The following is a 19,591-nucleotide window of genomic DNA, read 5'->3' as shown; positions in this document are numbered from 1 at the left end:
GGCACAGCTAGTGCTATCAGCACTTGGTACTATAGGCTTGACTTTGGGTTTTTTTAATCTTTTATTGCAATTTTCTTGTTGATGTATGCTGGTTACCTTTTGTTAATCTTTTTTTTCCACACTTCAGAGGAAACAGCAGAAACTGCTCTGTTGTGCTAAGAGAATTGATCCAGATGTAGCAGTTAATTAAATGAAATATTCTGAGATGGTAGCAGTCTGAACGATAGCTTTGCATCATGGCTTTTGATGTTGGATTGTATGTGTTTAATTTCTGAGATGATGCTGACTGAGGAAGAATATAAGTGCCCCAGCAATGTGGGTATTTTCCACCTTGTCATGCTGTGTTGAGAGCTTATATCACCATGACAAGGCTTATTAGATTAGTCAGTATTCCATTTCTCTTGATTTCCTCTGTCTGCCCCCTTTCTGATACTTTGAAGGTTGTATGGATGTTCATGAAGTTGTTCTAATATAATTTGTACACAGGAAAGAATTACTGGGAAAGGATGTCTCTCAAAAACTGTGTGTCCAGTGCTAACTGAAATCAGCTTCACTTGGGGATAGGATGTACTGTTTCTATGGCAGGAAAATCGTCGTGTCACCAGGACATATATTTTAAGGAATTTCTTCCTCCCTTTGCACAGGGATGAGGAAGAAAGATTGTAGTTCTAGTTTGTAGCCTTCTCTCTCTTTACAAAACTGACACCAACCCTGAGGAGCAGCTCCCTCTACAGTCACCTAATGAAATTCAAACTTCGGTCAGTGCGAGTCTCCTGTGCTCTGTCCCATCCCATCACTCCTGGCTGAACAACGTGTCTTTGCAGAGCTCTGTATCCTCTTGCCTGAATCTGTCCTGTTACTTCCTGTGTTGCAGTGCATATGGATGCTTTAAGCTGGCTTGCTAGGAGAAATTTTTGAAATGCAAAATGGTGTCTGTAATATTAGACTCTGATTCTTTTAACAGCAAATAAAATAAATAAGCAAAAATAACAAATAAAATCAGCCCCTTTAGGGAGGTGAACTAGAAGCAGCAAATAAAACAGGTCTGTGAGAACTGGCTAGACTTTTCTTAGGTAAAGTCTCAGATTTGAAAAGAATAAAAGTAAAAAGGTGATGGCTAATGTTGAAATTATAATTAAAAAAAAAATTGCTTTAGCCAGTACAATTCAGACCTATAAAGCTAAATTTTTATTATAAAAAGATTTTCAGACTTGTCTCAGTTTGCAGCTATTTACATATATTTGATTAACATTTTAAAGCAGATTCCTTAGTGTCTTTTTTAGTTAATGTGAGCTTTAATTTGTATTTTTAGACTGCTTTTCTCAACTATTCATTTTTAGCCTTGTTTGTACACCCAGCTGTTATGGGATTTAATATGCATCTTTCTCAGATGGTTGCCTTTTCTCTGTAGGAGTATAGACACACTTTATAAATTGATTTTTAAATATGATAATCTGATGGATTGGATTGATTGGATCAGGACTAAAGGAATGCTTTACAAAAGCATTCACTTTTAACATTTGTTTTTTATTAAGTCCTGATCATATCTATATTGTTCACGTGCAGGATTCTTTCTTCTAAGTTTTTCCACATCAGGTTTCTGAAGAAATATTAATATTTGATCTTTCAAGGCAGAATTGGTGGATTTTGCTATGTTTGTTTGCTAATATCAAAACAGTGTTTCCTAATGACTGCTTAAGGTGGTGGTACTGAAGATCTATTTTGATACAGATATGTTGCTGCAGCATTTTCATAAAAATCCTTGTATCTTTTTTTGTGACTATCCTGCATATCTATTTGGATTAAGGAGTAGATTTTTCTCAGAAAATGGTGGTGATGGAATGAAACTTTCCTTGGTGTTAAGAAGAGACTGTGCTGCTGTGTGTGGGTGTATGGCTATATGCAGAGAGCTGCTCAAAGCTCATTTCTCTCCATGGGGATAACTGGCTGCATACCAAACTGTGGCCGGGAGAAGCAGAAAGCAATGTGTGGGCAGACTGTATGATCTTTTATTAGCATCTTCATTGTACTTCTGTGTTTTCATCTATCAGTTAACACTGGTTCCATCATTAACTGCTTAAATATCTAGTTTGAATCATTTTATGCGAGGGAGAATGTGATTTTTAAAATTATGTTTTGATGTGTGTACTTAATTTTTTGGTTGCAAATTACATATTTAAGACTGCAAAGCACTAAAAATATGCTCCAAAACATTGAGCGGCTTCCCATCCTTTTCTAGAAAGAATTTAGACTAACAGAAATGGTAAACTTCTTAAATGTTGAGTCCCAATTAGACAGAAAGCTTAAGAACATGTAAATATTTTCCCCAGGTTTCTGGAGTTAAATTGTTTTGAATACTACAGTTAAGTTGTGTCTCACAAAAAAAAAAAAATTACTTGTAAGTGGAACTCTGAAGTTCTGCAGTGTGACTAATCATATTGATATTGATTGAGTTCATAGGGGTCATATGAATTGGGTTAGGAAAGTTTCAGTTCAATTTTGATTCACAGAAGGTAACTAAGGATATTAAATTCTTCTTTCTGTGGTGCAGATTATGACATGTTGAAGTTTTTAGGGCTTTTGTACTTCGATGATAATTTTAAAACCTGTTTAAAAATAAAGCACAAAATGAAAAGCAATTCTCTGAAAATTTGTTATCTTTCCAAATGGTTATGTTGACTTTATGCTTTGTTTTTGTTACACTTATAAATCTGTACAAGTTATGCAAAAATGTTGCTGTGATGTATTGTTTTGCACTCTGACATAAAAGTCACTGATGTAAAATATTAATATTGTAACTAGAAGTACACATGGATTATTTTATAATGATACACTGTCATCAGGTTTTATGGTATGTTTGATCTGAAATGATGGCTGTTAGACTGTGATTGCTGCACCTTTCTTTTATCCTGGTATAAGTAAGTACCCAATGACTTTACCAAGGCTGCATAAATGCAGATTTCTGTACCTTTTGCCTATATTCACGTGCTGTTTGGCTTTGCTCTTTTAGATCTGTTTTTTCAAGTGTGGATTCTCCAGTCAAGGTCAGCTCCATGGAAAAGAAACTTCTTCTCAAGAGCAAAGAACTCCAAGACGCCCAGGACCAGTGTCACAAGGTATTTATTTATGCGATTGGCCATCTCCATTGCTCCAGGAATCTGCAACCACTGTATGTCCAGGGATCTGTCAGATGCTGCTGATCATCCAGACTCGTGGTGGGCAAAGTGCTTTTCCTTCAGTGAGGTGGCTTCCTGTCCAATACAAAGGGAGATGAATTTAGGCCATGCTGTTGCTCTAGATACTTTTATCTTAACAAGAAACGGCTCTGGATTTTAAACAGTCCTTTTCTCAGCGTGACACAGACGACTGCTTCTTCCTGCAGGCCGTGCCTCTTCATCATACGCACAATTACAGCAGTATTGTTCTGAGGTTCTCTTCCTAACTCATCAGCTTCTACTTACATAACTGTTGTCACGTCACTGGTTGTGGTGAACATCTTGTAACAGTTGCTGTCCTCCAATAAAGGGAACCCGGTGGAGTCTTTTAAAACTTGCTGCTTATTTGAGACTTTTATGAGAGTTCAATTACTTTTCTCCCTGCTCTGTTCTGGATTTGACCATTTGCTCCTGACAAGGAGATGGGGGAAAACCATCTTCTGGTCCAGCATGGATTTGGGATAAGGTTAAAGTGACCCATCTCTGCAAGTCAGGTGAAAAATGATTGTGTCTTCTTTGCTAACTGGGGTTCGAAGAATGACTGAATATGAACAAGCAGCTTGAATGAATGGGGTGACTTAGACTTACTACTTGTCCTTAAGAAGAACTGTGCATTCCTGGAGCAGAGACAATGGTATTGGAATTTAAACACCATTTGGAGTCTAGCTAGAAGTCTCTTGGAGACAAATTCCTTACAAACAGAGCTCTGAAAGTAGCAGTTAACAAAGCTTTTGAAGCCCCCTTTATAACCTCTTGATATTTATTGCAGATGGAGCAGGAAATGACGCGGTTGCACCGGAGAGTGTCAGAGGTGGAGGCTGTACTTAGCCAAAAGGAGGTGGAACTGAAAGCCTCTGAGACCCAGCGATCCCTCCTGGAGCAGGACCTGGCCACCTATATCACAGAATGCAGTGTGAGCCCTTACACCAGTCCTTTCAGCTCTGAAGGCCTGAAATCTGGTGGTCTTTGCCTTTCTCTTCCATCATGGTTTCAGTGGGGTACTTGATGGAGAGAAAATAATATGTGAGAGGGTATCTGTTGAACATGGAGCCCTGAATTGTTTGCAGAGGCTTGCTTGATAGTTTTATTCAAACTTTGTTTCATGGTCATGTGCTTAGAACATACAGGAATAACTACTGTCCTGGTCTTGCTGAAACTATTTGTGATGTTTGTCTTACTGGCTGTGCTAGAACATGCTTGGATTTGACTTCTTGCAGGTTTCTTAGCCAGAAGAGGATGGGGCCCAATCAGTTACTAGACAGAAATCTTCAAGGACAAATAAGAGGATTAGAAAACAATGGTATTGCCTCTATCTGTGGTATTCTGAGTTCAGACTGATCCAGTTCCCCAGCGTAATGTCAGGGATGATGCTAGGACAGGTGCTATTTTCAGGTAGAACATAAAAATGAGGCTGCAAACCCATGTCTTCAAAGATCATTTGGCATTTTTCATGGGAGCTGGAATGTCTGCCCAATTGTCCTGGCAAGATTCCAGTGAGGATATTTTCATTCTAGTTAATAGCCTCTGTATTTTCAGTTGAATATAATATTCTGTTTCCTCTCTTGTACCAAGAACAAAAATCCAGATAATACTCTCTTTCAGAGAATTGAAAAGCATTTCTGATGGGTTTGTTTTTTGGGAAGCATATCTTAAAACGGGGCTGAGTGATTTTCCTATACCAAATGCTACTAGGTAAATAAATAAAATTCAGTTTGTATCTTTCTATTGAAGAATAATACACAGTTGATAGGAGGACCACTGGTCTGTCAAAATTTGCAGGTAAGGTATGCGATGAGATACAGAAGGAGCTCGTCTGTTCTTTGTAGAAGTTTAACGATGATTAAAAGATTTAACTCACTTAACAGCAACAAGAAAAATTAATAGGCTTGTTAGTAACATGAAGTTGAAGGATTGTATCTAGGCTGTGAATTAATAGTGCTAGATAAAATATAGATAAATGCTGTCAATAATGGATGCCTTTTGTGATCTCTGGTTTTTGTCTCTAAACCTGATGTGAGGAAGTAGAGATTTGAACTAAGATTTAAGTGTAGTAAACAGCGTTTGTAAAATGGACTGCTTCTATCCAGATAGAAGCAGCACTGGCCATGAATTTCTTTAGAGTTCCATCATTGGTGCCTTGATTTTTTTGATGCCTTGCTGCAGTCAAGGAGGCATTTGTATAGCTAAAGATCTTTACTATACAGCCATCTGAAAAACCAAAGACTATGTATTGAACATTTTGCTTTCTGCAGAGCTTAAAGCGAAGCCTGGAGCAGGCACGGATGGAGGTGTCTCAGGAAGATGATAAGGCACTACAGCTACTTCATGATATCAGAGAGCAAAGCCGAAAACTGCAAGAGATCAAAGAACAGGTATACCTGCTTCTTTGGGGAGCAGAGTGGCTATCTACAAATAGGCATTCTTGGCATATTCTAGCTCTGTTGCCAGGATTACATTTTAAGTTGGTAGGCTGTGATGACTCCCAATCTGTGTGTTTTCACATGGTTTCTTAAACAAAATGGGAAGCAACAAAATTACACTTTTGTGTATATTGCAAGTAAGCACAAACTGCAAACTTCAAGTTTTTCTTTTCCTAGTCCTGAAAGTACTTTGTCTATAAAACCAGCTTAGGAGAAAGTTGCAATGCTTTAGTAATATGCTGCATTAGCAATGAACTATCCATTTTATATGGTCAAGCTATACAAAATTCACAAGTTAATGAATCTTCACCTGGGAGAGAACTGAGCTAGCCTTAATTTTGTTCATAAGGAAAAAAATGTCAAAATTAAATGAAAATATGGTGACAAATGTGGACATTTTTAGGATTTAAAATGGTCTAGAAGACAGAACCCATTCAGTTTTATGAATTAATAGCAACATACTGTATTGAGAAAACGAAATTGAAATTTGCTTTGGCGTTCAAACAATTCTTTGCAATTATCTGTTGTTTTTCATCTTCAAAGCACTTTACAAACATTAAATGACTAATTTCATAGTGTTTGAGACAAGGAAGCCCAGAAACCTTGGTAATAATTCTCCAGATATGAGCAGCTCTTATGTAAAAAGTAATGAAATGCAAAAACAACCCTCTGGATGTAGCAGGCCTCCATAGACTTCTACAGCATTCTTCTGGATGGTTGTTTTATGTAATACAAGAGATTTAAAGCTCATTACTCTGTGTTCTGGTGCTTTGTTAGCAGAGTTGCTTTAAAGATTGAAATGTGGAACATTGTTGGTGATGATAAATATCAATAGATTCTTAGGCAGTACAGACGCATGTAACAGAGGAAAAATAATGCAAGTAATTTTTAATCAAATATTTTGTCCCAGAATCTCTTAATTTGGCTTGTGAAGATTCATGATGACATAAAAATGCTGCTTAGGTCAACAAATGAATCTGTAATATCCTGCAGACTTTCATATCTGGGGTGGTCTTCTGACCGATCTGAAACCCATGTGCAAACAAAATACGCAGAGATGTTTTTGCTGACTCATACCAGCAGGTGGATCTTAGCCATTAAAGACTTGGATCATTATTTTTAAGTCAGAGGGAACTGGGAGGTGAGATGGAAGAGTCCTTTAGAGTTTTGCTGTTGAAAAACTGAAGCTTGAGAGAGAACGAGTAAAATTAACAGCAAATCAGAATCTTCAAACTCAGTAATTAGGCATTTGGTATTTTCAGGGCAAGACTGTAGGTTCAACTTAACCCCAGGTACTTGAATAGAAGAGCGTGGTGGGTTTGTGGTTTTTTTTTTTTTTTTTTTGTTTGGGGTGTGTGTTTGTTTTTTTGTTTAGTTTTGTTTTGTTTTTTTTTTTAACTAAACCTGTGTTCTGGTCGTTACTTGATGAAGACCCATATGAATGGATGAACTTGCAACAAATCAGAATCTATATTTTTTGAAAGGCCCACTCATTCGTATGTAGCTACCCTGATGTGATTTGCTTCAGGTATATGCCCTGAGCTTTGCCTGTCCATTAATATGCGCTTAAGTACATCTTGATGGTTTTTAAACTATGACCAGTGTATATGCAAGAGGTATTGTTCTGTGTCGCCTTGAGTGATGTGGCCTGTTCTTCTGACCTGACCATGAGATCTATTCAAAGATAGTCTTGCAAACGTGAAGAAACAAGAAAAACTGAAATATTACTAATTATCTGCTCTTCTTCCTTTTCTCCCTCCCCATTCTCCTCCCTTCCCAAACACTCATTTTCACAGTGGCAACTGTAGTCATACCTGTAATTCTTTGGTCAAGTGTTTGCTGATATAAAACCCGAGCATTTTAGGAAGTCTTAACAAGTTATGATTTCTGAGCAGAACATGTATTCCTTCAAACCATTCTGCCTTTTTTATTCACAAATGTATTTGTATGAAACAAATATTTGAGTTAATGTATCCTCACTTATTATAAAAAGGCTCTAATTCTTTTCAGCAAGAAAATAAGATCATCCATAGAGAAACTAACTGGAAAGACTAGGTCCCCTGTCTGCCTTACAAACTGGAGAAGCGATTTGTGGATTACAAACCAAAGAGCCATTCTGCCATGCCCCGGCAACAGAAAGTAAAGCAATCTGTTAAAGGCCCAGCTTCCTTAAATATCTGCATAATCTCTCCATGTTGCTGGAGAATCACAGGCTGACATTAGGGTCAGTGTTCATGCAATCACTTGTCTAACTAAAGACAGCTGGCTGGCTGGAAGGAGTGATGACAAACCTGATTTTGTCATGAGACAGTTACTCTTTTGAATATGGGGGTAGTCAGGCGTATTCTAAGATATTAAAATGGAAAGAAAGATAGACTCCCCCACTGTCAGTCCTTCCTAATCTTTTTTCCTAGCTCTTCATGTGCATGTTTTCTACTTGTTCTCAGCTTCATAAAAAATACTTGGGTTTTGGTTTGTTTTTTGTTAAGACTAATTTTATAAAATGTATACTTACAGGACTTAGTAAATTTTAAATAAACGTAATTAAATTCTTTTTTTCCAGTGAAGATACAAGAAGCAATCTCACAAGCTAGTCTCAGTTTGAGTACCCAGTCTCACTGAGATAGTCGATTCAAATGTTCTTTTCTTCTCCCACCTTCCCCATCCAAATGCCCTATGTTGTAGTGTCCTGCATGGAGAATCAATATTTCTGCCTATATAGGCAAATATCTTCTATTGGCAATGTGATTTTTAGACAGTTTTTATAAGTTAATATTTGATTTTAGGTTGTCTCCCATACAGAGCAATATGATCCTTTTTAACTCTGTCAAGAGAAAATAACTGGCGGCTAGAAGCCACAGTATGCTACCCCTCTGCTTCTCCTTCTTTCCTTTTACCCAAGCTGTGCAGATCTGTGGTAATTGTCATGTTATCAGCCTGAGAAAATATATCTTGAGGGAGCATCTGGGCATTTAGTAGAGACGTCAACTCAAAGGCACATTTCTGTTTCAGAAATTAGAAATGTAAGTAATTTTTATCATTTGTATGTAGATGTATGTATGTGTTTCTGCAGTGAAGCCACTCTCAAAAAGTCAATGTTTTGACTTTATGAGGTATTGACTTGAAAATGGCAAGAGTCAAACCAGAACACCATGGATATGTTATTTTATTTAGCTTTTATTGTTTTATTTTGTACTTTACTTTTCTTCCACATATTCTTAAATGCGCCTCTTGCCTGCAATCAGTATTCTGGGATCTGCTGCTCCAAGATTTATGCTCTTGCCTCTAAAATGTAATACCTTTTCCTTCCCTTCCACCACAACTACAGGAATATCAAGCTCAAGTAGAAGAAATGAGGTTGATGATGAATCAATTAGAAGAGGATCTGATTTCAGCTCGCAGACGTAGTGATCTTTATGAATCGGAGTTGAGAGAGTCCCGACTGGCAGCTGAGGAATTCAAACGTAAAGCTACTGAATGTCACAACAAATTGCAAAAGGTAGTTTAGGCTTCATAGGAGAGGGGGTTGATGCTTGCTTGAATTTCTAGTGCTGTTTTACACACACACAATCTCTAAAGATTAGTGTGGTTTGTACAACTAATACAAAATGTCTTTCAATTGTAGACTTGAAATAATGTAATTTATACTTTGTGTAACTGCTTGTGTTTAAATTGCATGAGGTGATGACTGGATAGAAGACCAGTGTACTACAACTTTTCCTGAGACTTTTATATATTTTATATTTAAGTTACAGGTTAAAGATCAAGGAAAAAATGAAGCAGGAGAGTTGTATTCCAAATTGGAGAAGGTATGCTATTTCAGTGTCCTGGAGTTTGCTTCCTGGTCTTTCATATTATGCACAAAAACCAAGAGTGTCTTTGGCTAGTCAGTGGCATGCACAGCCTCACATCCGTCCCTATTTTATTTTATTTTTTTTTTAAGTCTTTTTCTTGGTGTGATTCACTGTTCTTTCTGATTTGATATAAAGCTGTGTCTGGATATCCTGTTCCTAATGGATTGTGTTCAGCAGCTAGGCAAAGACAGGCCATTATGTGTAATCTGAGCTTAGAGTTAGGTTAGTGATACATAAGGGTTTTCTTTATGAATAAAGAATAGCAAATGAAAAATAAAAAGAATTCTGAGTATTCTCGCACTTGAACAATCTACTTGGTGACCAAAATATGAAATCAACCAGAAGTTAGTAAAATGGGAGTAGATTTGCCAAGGAGCATTTTGGTGTGTTGGAATTTATAGGGAGCAACAAAGATTTTGGGAAGTGAGTTAAAATAAATATGGTATCATAAGTAGAGAGCATGTTTTCCTTTTTGGTTTTACGACACTCTTTCCCCCCATCTTTTTATTTAACCGTAGATCAATACAGAGCAGCAGGCCAAAATCCAGGAGCTGCAGGAAAAGCTGACAAAGGTAATGTCTGGGTGGTGAAAGTGAATTTTCCACAAGATTTTCCAGTGAAACCTTAATGCAGAGGAGGGATGCACTTTGTTTTACCCTCAAAAATAGAATTAGTCACAGCATGGGGGACGATAAGGAAAAGGGGGTGGGAACTGGTATCTGAAATCATTGGTGTTCTCAACATGCTTTCGGCTCTTGAGACATGTCAGCAGTGTTTATTTTTACAAATGAAGCTGAGTCAGAACTGGAGTAGTGTAGAGAAATTCTAATTTAAAAGGCCAGTTTGGGTATGCTGTATGCAGTGCACTGGTCCCTTGCTTCTGAAGACAGGGTTCAGATGTTTTTAGCTCACTAGTAAAATACATGTTGGACTTGGTTTAGTCTCCCGGTATACTCTGTTTTAATTGCAAAATCACTTTCCAGTTCAGTTATTCACAGTAAAAAAGTTGCATGATAACGATTCACAACAGAATTAAAATCCCTTAGCAATGTAAGCTGAAGGAAGTACATAACACCTAATGTTTGCGGTTGTGGTCAGTCTGTCACTTAAGGCACTGTAAGAACAGTAGGGGAACTTCTCTTATGGGGATCTTTCAGCAGAAAAGAAAGGGATTGTCATAATAATCCACTGAGAGAGCTTTTCAAACTTGGCCCCTGCTGAGAGAGGGCTTTTTCAAGGGTTAGTGATCTAGAATATAAACAGGAGGCCAAAACTATGTAGAAATAGTACTTCTAATATTTCAAAACAGTCATGTTTTAATCCCCCCTCCCCTTTTCTCCTTTCATTAATTCTAAGGAATTATCTGTAGGCCAACAGGTTATTCTCCTAGTCTTAGTAAGAGTATTTTGTGAGTTCTTTCCAAGAACTTGAGCTGGATTTGGGGGTAGACTTTACTTTTAGTACATAGAGACAATTAGAAACTTGCAGTACAGCAAAACACACATATAGATCTCCTGGATCTTCAGTTTTTTGTGAAACAGAAAAGAATTATGTAACAAGTTAGAATTTAGGTTCCTGCACGTGTTTGTGGTTTATCTTAATTTTGGACTGCTAGGCCAAAGTTCTGTAGCAATTTTATTCAGAATGTTGACCATCTCGAGGTTATGAACTTTTCACATACCAAGTTTTTGTGTGTGTGTTTTTCTTACAATAACTTTTTTTTTTTCCTTCCTTTGGACCTTTAGGCTGTGAAAGCTAGCTCAGAGGCAACTGAACTTCTTCAAAATATCCGTCAAGCAAAGGAGAGAGCTGAGAAGGAGTTAGAGAAACTGCAGAATCGGGAAGATTCTAATGAAAGCATGAAGAAGAAATTGCTTGAAGCGGAGGTGAGTGGAGAATGTCTGTCTAGAGTAAATTAGTTATTGGGATGTGTCTCAGTTTAGGAACCCTCATCTGGATGACTATGAACAGCTTGTATTCCTGTAGTGACTGTTCTTGGGAAAGTGATGTTGGAAATTAATCCATTTTTAATTAAAAAGCATATATTTATTTGAAGAAAACAGAAAGGCTTTTTATTTTCAGTGAGGAGTCAATAAGGACATGTGGTTAGCATACGGGATTTGAGGCATGATGAGGATTTAAAATATAAAAGACAACGATATATTGACTGCTTCAGCTGACTTTTTCTAGAAACTACTCATTGCTTTGTGATAATGCAGAGTTGGTTAGCCTAAATGGCAGTTTTTAATTGCTCTGCAGGAACGACGCCATTCTCTGGAGAATCAAGTGAAGAGATTAGAGACTGTGGAAAGAAGAGAAAACCGTCTAAAGGAAGATATTCAAACTAAATCTCAACAGATTCAACAGATGGCAGAAAAAATTCTGGTGAGCAGAGGTGAAAATGAAAGATAAAGGGTAAGAGTTTGTAAGAAAGGGGTAGGAAAGGAATGGAAGACAGAATTGCACTGAATAAGGTGGAAATTGTTGAATAAAGGGATTTGTTTCATACTGGAGAAAGCTTAAGCGCTCAAATACTATTTGCACCTTTAGTTACAAACTCACTCCTGTACCTTTAGTCTTAATACTACTTTAAAATTCTAGTTGTCTCAGTGGGAGCACTTTTAAGTCAACTTAGTAATATTTAAATTAATTACCAAACGATTGTTTCAGAAGTAAAACATTCTCAGGACAGGATACTGCAACAATAAAAACATTGATATTTAGCTTTTAAACTAAATTGCGAAGGAATTTAGAGGTCAGATCTACTTGAAATGCTTACATTTTGAAGCAGAGAGAAATTAGTCATCTAAACTGTTCATGTCCAAAGATAATATTTGTCAGGAATCCATTTTCACCCACATACCTTCTCTGTTGGCAATTTTTTGTTTCTCTCCTTGTTAAACCTATTAAATCTTTATAGCAAGTTGGTACATCAGTCTACAGTGAACAAAGCAGAGAGTGTTTCTAATACTTTTACTTCCCTGGGACAGGAAGCATAATTTTATAGTGGAATAATTAAATTAATTTTGTGTTTCTCATGAGTTCTCTTTCTGTGTTGCCAATATGACAAGGAAACAAAGATTATGTTTTATTGGTAGCAATCCTGAGCATAGACACACCTGAGAAAGGCCAAATGGAAATGTATAAATAACCGTATTTGGAGTCAACAGATGACCCGTACTTGTTCTGGGTAATAGCTGCATATGTAGACTTTAGCATCAGAACGCCTGAGTGCTCTCAGAAAAAGGTAGAATCAGTTCTTTAGTAGTGCTGTTTCTTTCAAATTGTTTTGATAACATGAGTGCATGGTAAGTGGGAGACTATGGTTTTGCTGGGCACAGAGCCAGCTTTAAGTTTAGAAATAGTGTAAAACTTCGAATTGTTTCATAAGCCTCTTGTGTATATTTGGGAATTGTTCCTTGGTTTTGATTACGTTCCCTGTGGAGGGAAAATCTGGAAGGGAATGCAGAAATATCGACTAATTGTTTTACACCATGGGATATGTTTAGCTCTTCTTATAGATAGTTTCCATGGAGTTCTGACAGAATGTTGGAGAGACACAAAAGTATTTTATAAAAAAGTCAAACAGATGTTGAAGAAGTAATCCTACAGAGTCTTTCCTGGTCCCTTGCAGCTCTGATCTGGGAGCACAGGGTAATAGTTTTCTTTTTTCTCCACTTCTACCCTGTTCCTTCCCTCAAGTTGATCTCTTCAAACACTTTTGACTTTTCCTGGTATAGAAAGTATAGAAAGGTAGGAAGGGAGCTGAAGACACAGAATTGCATAGAATGAGTTGAATAAAGGCATTGGTTTCATGTACGCTCATCTAGCAGTACCTGAGAAGTACCTGCTGATCTGCCTGTAGAGAATTGAACAAGAAGAAGTAAGAAACAAGTTAGAGAAGATACTTATTACTGCTTGAAAGTGTAGATCATTGCTATGATGCTAATAACAAAGTTAGCGCTACATAGAGAATAGTAAGTGAGAACTGGAATGGTAAGAGATTACCTTTTTAAGCACACACTGGCTGTTAAGTGCCACTGCAGAAACTGGTGAAGCTTCTGCTACAATATGAGCAATCTGATGCTGGTAGCTTTGAAGCTGCTGCTGATCTGGTTGTCTGATTCTCTGCCAGGACCTGAAACGTGTGGGCTTCTGGGGGAGGTGAGTTGTCCCTCTTGTTGCTGGGAGACGTATTTCAATTGCAAAAAGCAGCAATCTCCATTCCTTGCAGAAGTGTTGGGTACTAGGCACTGTAGATGACCTACTTTTGGTGAACCTCCTCTTTGATTCTCACTTCTGGAAGAAGAGGTCTATTGCAATTACTGGAGCAAAAAAGTCTTTGTATGTTTTCAAGATGAGGAAGATCAGAAAAGAGACTATGAAAAGAGCTAAAGTAGAAATATCAGGAATTTTTCCTGTGCTATGCAGTAATGAAGGCAGACAGGAGACCTGGATGCATCCCAAAACCTGAATTTGCCTATGCAAGAGTCAACCCAGTGGTAGTGAATGACAGACCTGGATCTGCCTCTTGTTCTAAGGAAATTGTTGGAATGGCAAATATGAAAATGAATGAGCATAAAGTTCTAAGCTCAACTCTTGCAAGGTGTCCTGTTGAAAGGTGATTATATGATCCTGAATAATATAGTCAGATAGCAGAAACAGCTAACTTCTGAGATACAAAATTATTTAAGTCCTTACTGTGCATGGTTCAAACTATCTGGTGTGAAGTAAAGAGGTTAAAAATATTCTGGTATGTTCTACCATATATATTGCATCCTGCACTTTTCATTTTCCAAGCAATTTATAAATAGTTATTCTGACAACATTTGTCTGAGGAATATAGCAAAGTAAATACTATTCCCACTCTATGAATGTAGAATGAAAAGCATAGACAGCAGTGCCCCATTATTGAGGTCTTCTGTGAGAAAACAAGTGAGACACCTTGTTAAAAATAGATCTGAACTTCCTGCGATGCCACTGCAGCTATAAAGTGTTTATAACTGCTTGTTTTCACAAAACATCCTTGGCCCATCTTTGGGAATATTTTACTGGGAAATGAAGATTCTTACCGTGGAAGTAGAAATCTTCGTCTTTAGCAGTATATCTGCTCTGCAGTAGATGGGTCAGCAGCAATACGCAAAGCTTAAAACTGATAACGTGCAGCTCTCAATGTTTTTACTATGACAGCTCTGCTATTGGGATTTTTATAGTGTGAAGCATTAAAAAAGAGAATGAATGAATGTTTGATACCTGTGTAACACATACACACAGCACCTATTATTTCTTTGTGTCTGAACATGAATCTCTGCTGCTTTTAGGAGCTGGAAGAAAAGCATCGTGAGGCTCAGATCGCAGCACAACATCTGGAGTTGCAGCTGAAACAGAAGGAACAATTCTATGAGGAAAAACTCAAAGTAAAAATATCTTCTTGTTTTTCTACAAGCTTTTGTGGGTAGAATGAGTTCAGGGAAAAACAGTTGCCTTTAGGCTTTGATTGCTTTGTCTTGTAAGTTGCCTTTTTGCTTACCACTACTGAAATGTTCAGAGAGCTTAGTGGAATCTGAATAAGTTTTTCTTCTAGTCCATGCCATTGTACCTTATCTGTCTTTAGCACTGCATTAAAACAGGTGGCATTTGAAGTCAGAACTATAGGCAGGCAGTTGTTGATTGTAATTTGACTATTGCTGACTAAATAATACTTACTTAATGCTATCAGATCTCACATACTGAAAAAGCTTTCAGTTCCTACTGATGATTTTCTGTGAGTATTCACACAGCATACCTGCAAGTTTTAAATTCAGCAAATACTAGTGTGTTTCTGAAATTCCATCTTCTTGGAGCTGTAACATCTGCCAAGAAGCCACAGAAACCACCCACTTTGTTTTTGTCTTTTCCAGGGTAGCATAAGACTTTAACAAACAGTTAGAAATAGAATCATAGACACCATCTAAAATTAGGAAAAACAAATTGGGAAATAGAAGTATGTGCACTGGCTAAGGATTTTTCTAAAGAACCTGCAGTACGTCAGCCAGTAAATGCATTTTGTAAGAATCTTTGTTTCTACTAAGCTTAATCTGTTTTCAGCAATCTTTATCTAGTACATTTACCTAGGATTCTACATTTAATTGTACATTTTACAATGTACAATTAATTCCACATTTCAGCTTAAATGTGAGAGGATGTAATATTTAAGAGGAGAGAAGAAATTTCTATGGGAGAAATATGAAGGGAAAAAAGAGAAGTAAGAAGGTTTCCTGGCAGACCAGAGCATGTGGTAATCAGTAATGAGAGGAGAGTGATAGAAAGCAGGAAGATCAGAGGTAGATGTTGGGAAAGGAGAAGTGGTGACATAAAAACTGGAAAAGAGGATAGGAATTGGAAAAAGAAATAAAAGAAAAAGAGAGCTAGTGTATTACGGGGACATATGATATAGGATTTAGTAGGAGGAATCAAGAAGCCAGGTGAAAAAGGTTCAAAGGGATGAGAGAGGACATGGGATGTTTGTAACTGGAACAGTAAAAAATATCCTGTGGTGTCCAGACTTTGTGCCTTTGAAAACTTGTCTTTGAAGGAAATGACCTTCAGTTTAACAACTGATTTAAAGCTCTGGACATACATACATAACATGCATTTTTTAAAAAATGTAACAATTAGTTACTTTAGTCCTGTTCCTAATGACAGGTATTCATGCCACAAAAAGAAGTCTTTTACTTAGCTGTTTCATTTGGAGTCTCCGACTTGAAGAATTCATGGGGTCTCAGTTGCCTTCTCTTGCATACTTACGGAACTTACAAATTACTTCTGAGCCATATTGGTAGGGCAGCCAAAGGATGTGCACTTCCTTACTTCCTCTGCTATACATATTGGGGTATAGAGTTTTTCTGTTTTCTCTTGCATCAGTCTGGAATATTTCTTGAACACAGTTTATATGACTTAAAATAATAATTAAAAAAATCTACAGTATCTCCATGTCTTCATAAAATTCCATCATTAAATTCAGTCTTCAGAGATAACTGAAGGAGTGCTCTTTTTTGGAGTTTGCTCTTCCATGGATTTCATGCAATTGCATCTTGGGTTTAATCTTGCTTGAGATATGATCAATTGCTTAAAAAAAATTCTGTCTTTCTTGATGATTTTCTTTCTGCTTGCCCTTTGACCAGTGAAACAGATATAATTTAGACAAAAGAAATGTGTTCATTTAGGTGTTGGAAAATCAGATGAAGAAAGATCTTGCAGATAAGGAAGCACTTGAGAATCTGCTCAGAAGACATGAAGAAGAAGCACGTGAGAAATGTAAAGTCCTGGCTGAACAGAAGGCGGTATGTATAGTTGAATTGGAAATCAAAGCATTGTAAGAGTAGCTTTCTGAGACTCTGATTTCAAGCAAGATAATCTTGTTTGAGGTTTTGTAGTGCTGCTGAGCGATTTTGAAGGAAATCCACTGATTAATACTGATTTTAAAAGAAACATTTTTTTAATTCAAGGTATCTTCAAGAATATTTCCTTAAAAGTAGCCACGTAGCTTGCTGTGCACCCATCATTTTGTGCATTGAGAATATAATGGCTGCTTTCTCCTAATATTAAAGCAGTAGAAAGCAGTTGTAAATAGCTCCAGTAATTGCATCCGTGATGCTCTTCTGGCCATTTGATCGGTTTTCTTTTACTTCTTTTTGTTTCTGGAAAAAGTTCAGACTTTTTTTAAACATTGTTTTTATAATCACTTCTGTTGTGCAGTCTCAAAGGCACATTGCTCTGTTTCAGATGATCAATGCAATGGATTCGAAGATTAGATCACTGGAGCAGAGAATAGTGGAATTGTCTGAGGCCAATAAACTGGCAGCAAATAGCAGCCTTTTTACCCAGAGGAACATGTAAGTATAGCAACTGCTATCATACTGGTCACTACTGAACAGTTCTCAGTAAGATCTGTTCTCTTAATGTAAAAGTGGTTCTTTTTTGCAGGCCTGCTGTGCTTTCTGCTTGTTTTTCAGTGATGCAAAAATACGCTTGTTCTTCAAATAGTTGTGGTTCACTGCGTATTTTGTGTTACCTCAAACATGACTAGGAAAATTGGTTTGTATTACAATGTTTACTTTGGAGCCTTTCCTAAGGCTGGTGCTTTGTGCAGGTTTACCAAACATGGTACATGAATACTAATAATTTTAATGTCTAAAATACCTCTGGAGAAGCATATATGCCTTTTTTTGAACATACATATTGCTAATAGATTTGTATTTTCCTTGGTTCCTGTGACAGTTACATGATGTTGAAATTGAAAACATTAAACACCTTCCTTTCACAAACATTCCATCCTGCCCTGATAGGTGAGAAGACAAGTAAGAAAACTAGATTTTTAAGTCAAGAGTTTTTCTGCATGTTTTTGAATTGCTGATTGCAAGAGACACTTTGTTACTGAAATGGGCAGAAGTAACGTGAAGTAGGAGATACCCCAGCTTCAGCTTCAGAATGCTGCTTCAATTAATTTTGTTTTCTTCCTAACCCAGATAGCACTTGCATATACCTCTATTACCTTCTCGGCTTCAGCTTCTCTTTAGTTCTCATCAATGACTGGTGTAATAGTCAGTTCAGTGGTTTTGGGGTATACTACTGGTCAAGTTCTAATGTCATCTGGAATCACTGTCATCAGCAATTGTTCTTGTGGTCAATTCCTATTAAACACAGAGGAAATCTTCTGTGTCAGATCTTTTTGTCTGCCTGAACTTTATTTTGCTTTGGATTTTAGCTGAGATTCCTTGTCCTTATAATGATGTTTTTCCTTCACAAATGACTTAAAGGCATTCTACTTCAAGTACAGGAAAAAGCGCGGATTGTTTGATATGTCCTGCAAGGCAGGGCTAAAGTTGTATATGCTCTTACTGAGTTAAGAGATTCATCAACTTTGGCTGTCTGCAGAAAGCTTTTCAGTGTCCATCAACTGCTGGACGCAATGTCAGGTAGTGTCTCTGTGGGAAGCGCGTGGATAGATTCATCTATAATATTGAATAGAGTCAAGGATGAATTTTGGCAAAGAGTTGCTTTGGGCTTTTTCCCTTTTCGGTGGTTATTATGCCTCCAGATATGTAATGGCTCCAATTTTTGTTGTATTTCAAATATCTGGCAAGTTATTTTAGCCTGAGCAGCCAAAAATATTCACAGAAATAACTGAGAAATTTAATTGCGTTGCTTTATGCTCCAGATGACCTCCAGTTAATCACCCAGGAAGTCTGTTGAGGCAGCAAAAGCCATAACTTACCTTCAGTCTGAAATAAAACAGAAGTATTGTCTCAACGTGTACCTGGGAAGCATATGCAAGGTCTAGTGTCACAGTCATTGGTGCTGAACTGAGTGTAAGAACTTAGCTGAGCTAGATGCATCCTCTGAGAGCAGGATACTTGACTGGAGATCCATAGAGAAAAAAGAAAAAATATAATAATGTTTTAGCATACGACTTAGAATAGATTATTGAGAGACATATTGTCGAGTAACGTAATTTTGCAGGATTGGTAGAAGATAGTACAGAATTAACAACATTTTCATAGAAAATTGCTGTATTATGCACACAGATAGCTAATGAATTTGTGCTTAGTTTGTGAATTGTGGTGGTGAAAATGTATAAATCAGTTGTTGGACTGTATTTTGAATCCACAAAAGCTACAGCTAATCTGAGCATGTTTGAAGAGGAGAACTAGTGATTAAACCCTTCAGAGGAGAGGGGAACTCTGCTAGCTTTTGTTCCATCAGTATCTGAGGAAACTAACGATTATCAGGTTCCTGAGAAGATAGCCCAGTAAACAGTAGGAAGTGAAATAACACCATTTGACAGTTCTGGCTGGCAGTAATCTGTAGAGGTAAATTTAAAAAAGAGAAAGGATGAAAGGGTGGTTTTGCGTGCAATGCACAGAAATGTGAGTCAGAAGACAAGTTCTATTTTTAGTTTTGTTAAGTCTTCCTATTTGATCTTGGGCAACCCACATAATTTCTCTGGGATAGGATTAATAACAGCTTATCTCACAGTGAACTTCTTAAAATATTAATTCATTAATATATGTAGAGCTTTGTGAGACTTCGAAGTAGAAAGCACACTATGAGGCAGAATTTT

At 37.2% G+C, this 19,591-nt stretch overlaps 1 protein-coding gene across 2 annotated transcripts in view; it reads left to right on the top strand.

Annotated features, from left to right (window-relative positions):
* CIT (citron rho-interacting serine/threonine kinase) overlaps window positions 1-19,591 on the top strand; it is a 73,341-nt gene that overhangs the window by 20,946 nt on the left and 32,804 nt on the right. Inside the window, exons 10-20 of one of the 2 annotated variants that reach the window (XM_050906626.1) lie at window positions 3,011-3,116; window positions 3,985-4,128; window positions 5,468-5,587; window positions 8,964-9,134; window positions 9,391-9,444; window positions 10,008-10,061; window positions 11,235-11,375; window positions 11,749-11,874; window positions 14,811-14,906; window positions 16,695-16,811; window positions 17,254-17,363. In XM_050906626.1, the coding sequence (XP_050762583.1) occupies window positions 3,011-3,116; window positions 3,985-4,128; window positions 5,468-5,587; window positions 8,964-9,134; window positions 9,391-9,444; window positions 10,008-10,061; window positions 11,235-11,375; window positions 11,749-11,874; window positions 14,811-14,906; window positions 16,695-16,811; window positions 17,254-17,363 (1,239 nt within the window). The remainder of the gene's footprint in view (window positions 1-3,010; window positions 3,117-3,984; window positions 4,129-5,467; window positions 5,588-8,963; window positions 9,135-9,390; window positions 9,445-10,007; window positions 10,062-11,234; window positions 11,376-11,748; window positions 11,875-14,810; window positions 14,907-16,694; window positions 16,812-17,253; window positions 17,364-19,591) is intronic. The other variant, XM_050906628.1, reaches the window with a different exon arrangement.

This window comes from Gymnogyps californianus, chromosome 16, assembly GCF_018139145.2.
Source record: "Gymnogyps californianus isolate 813 chromosome 16, ASM1813914v2, whole genome shotgun sequence".
Taxonomy (NCBI): Eukaryota; Metazoa; Chordata; class Aves; order Accipitriformes; family Cathartidae; genus Gymnogyps; species Gymnogyps californianus.
The sequence above is the reverse complement of the archived record's forward strand: the minus strand, read 5'-3'. Positions and strand labels throughout refer to the sequence as shown.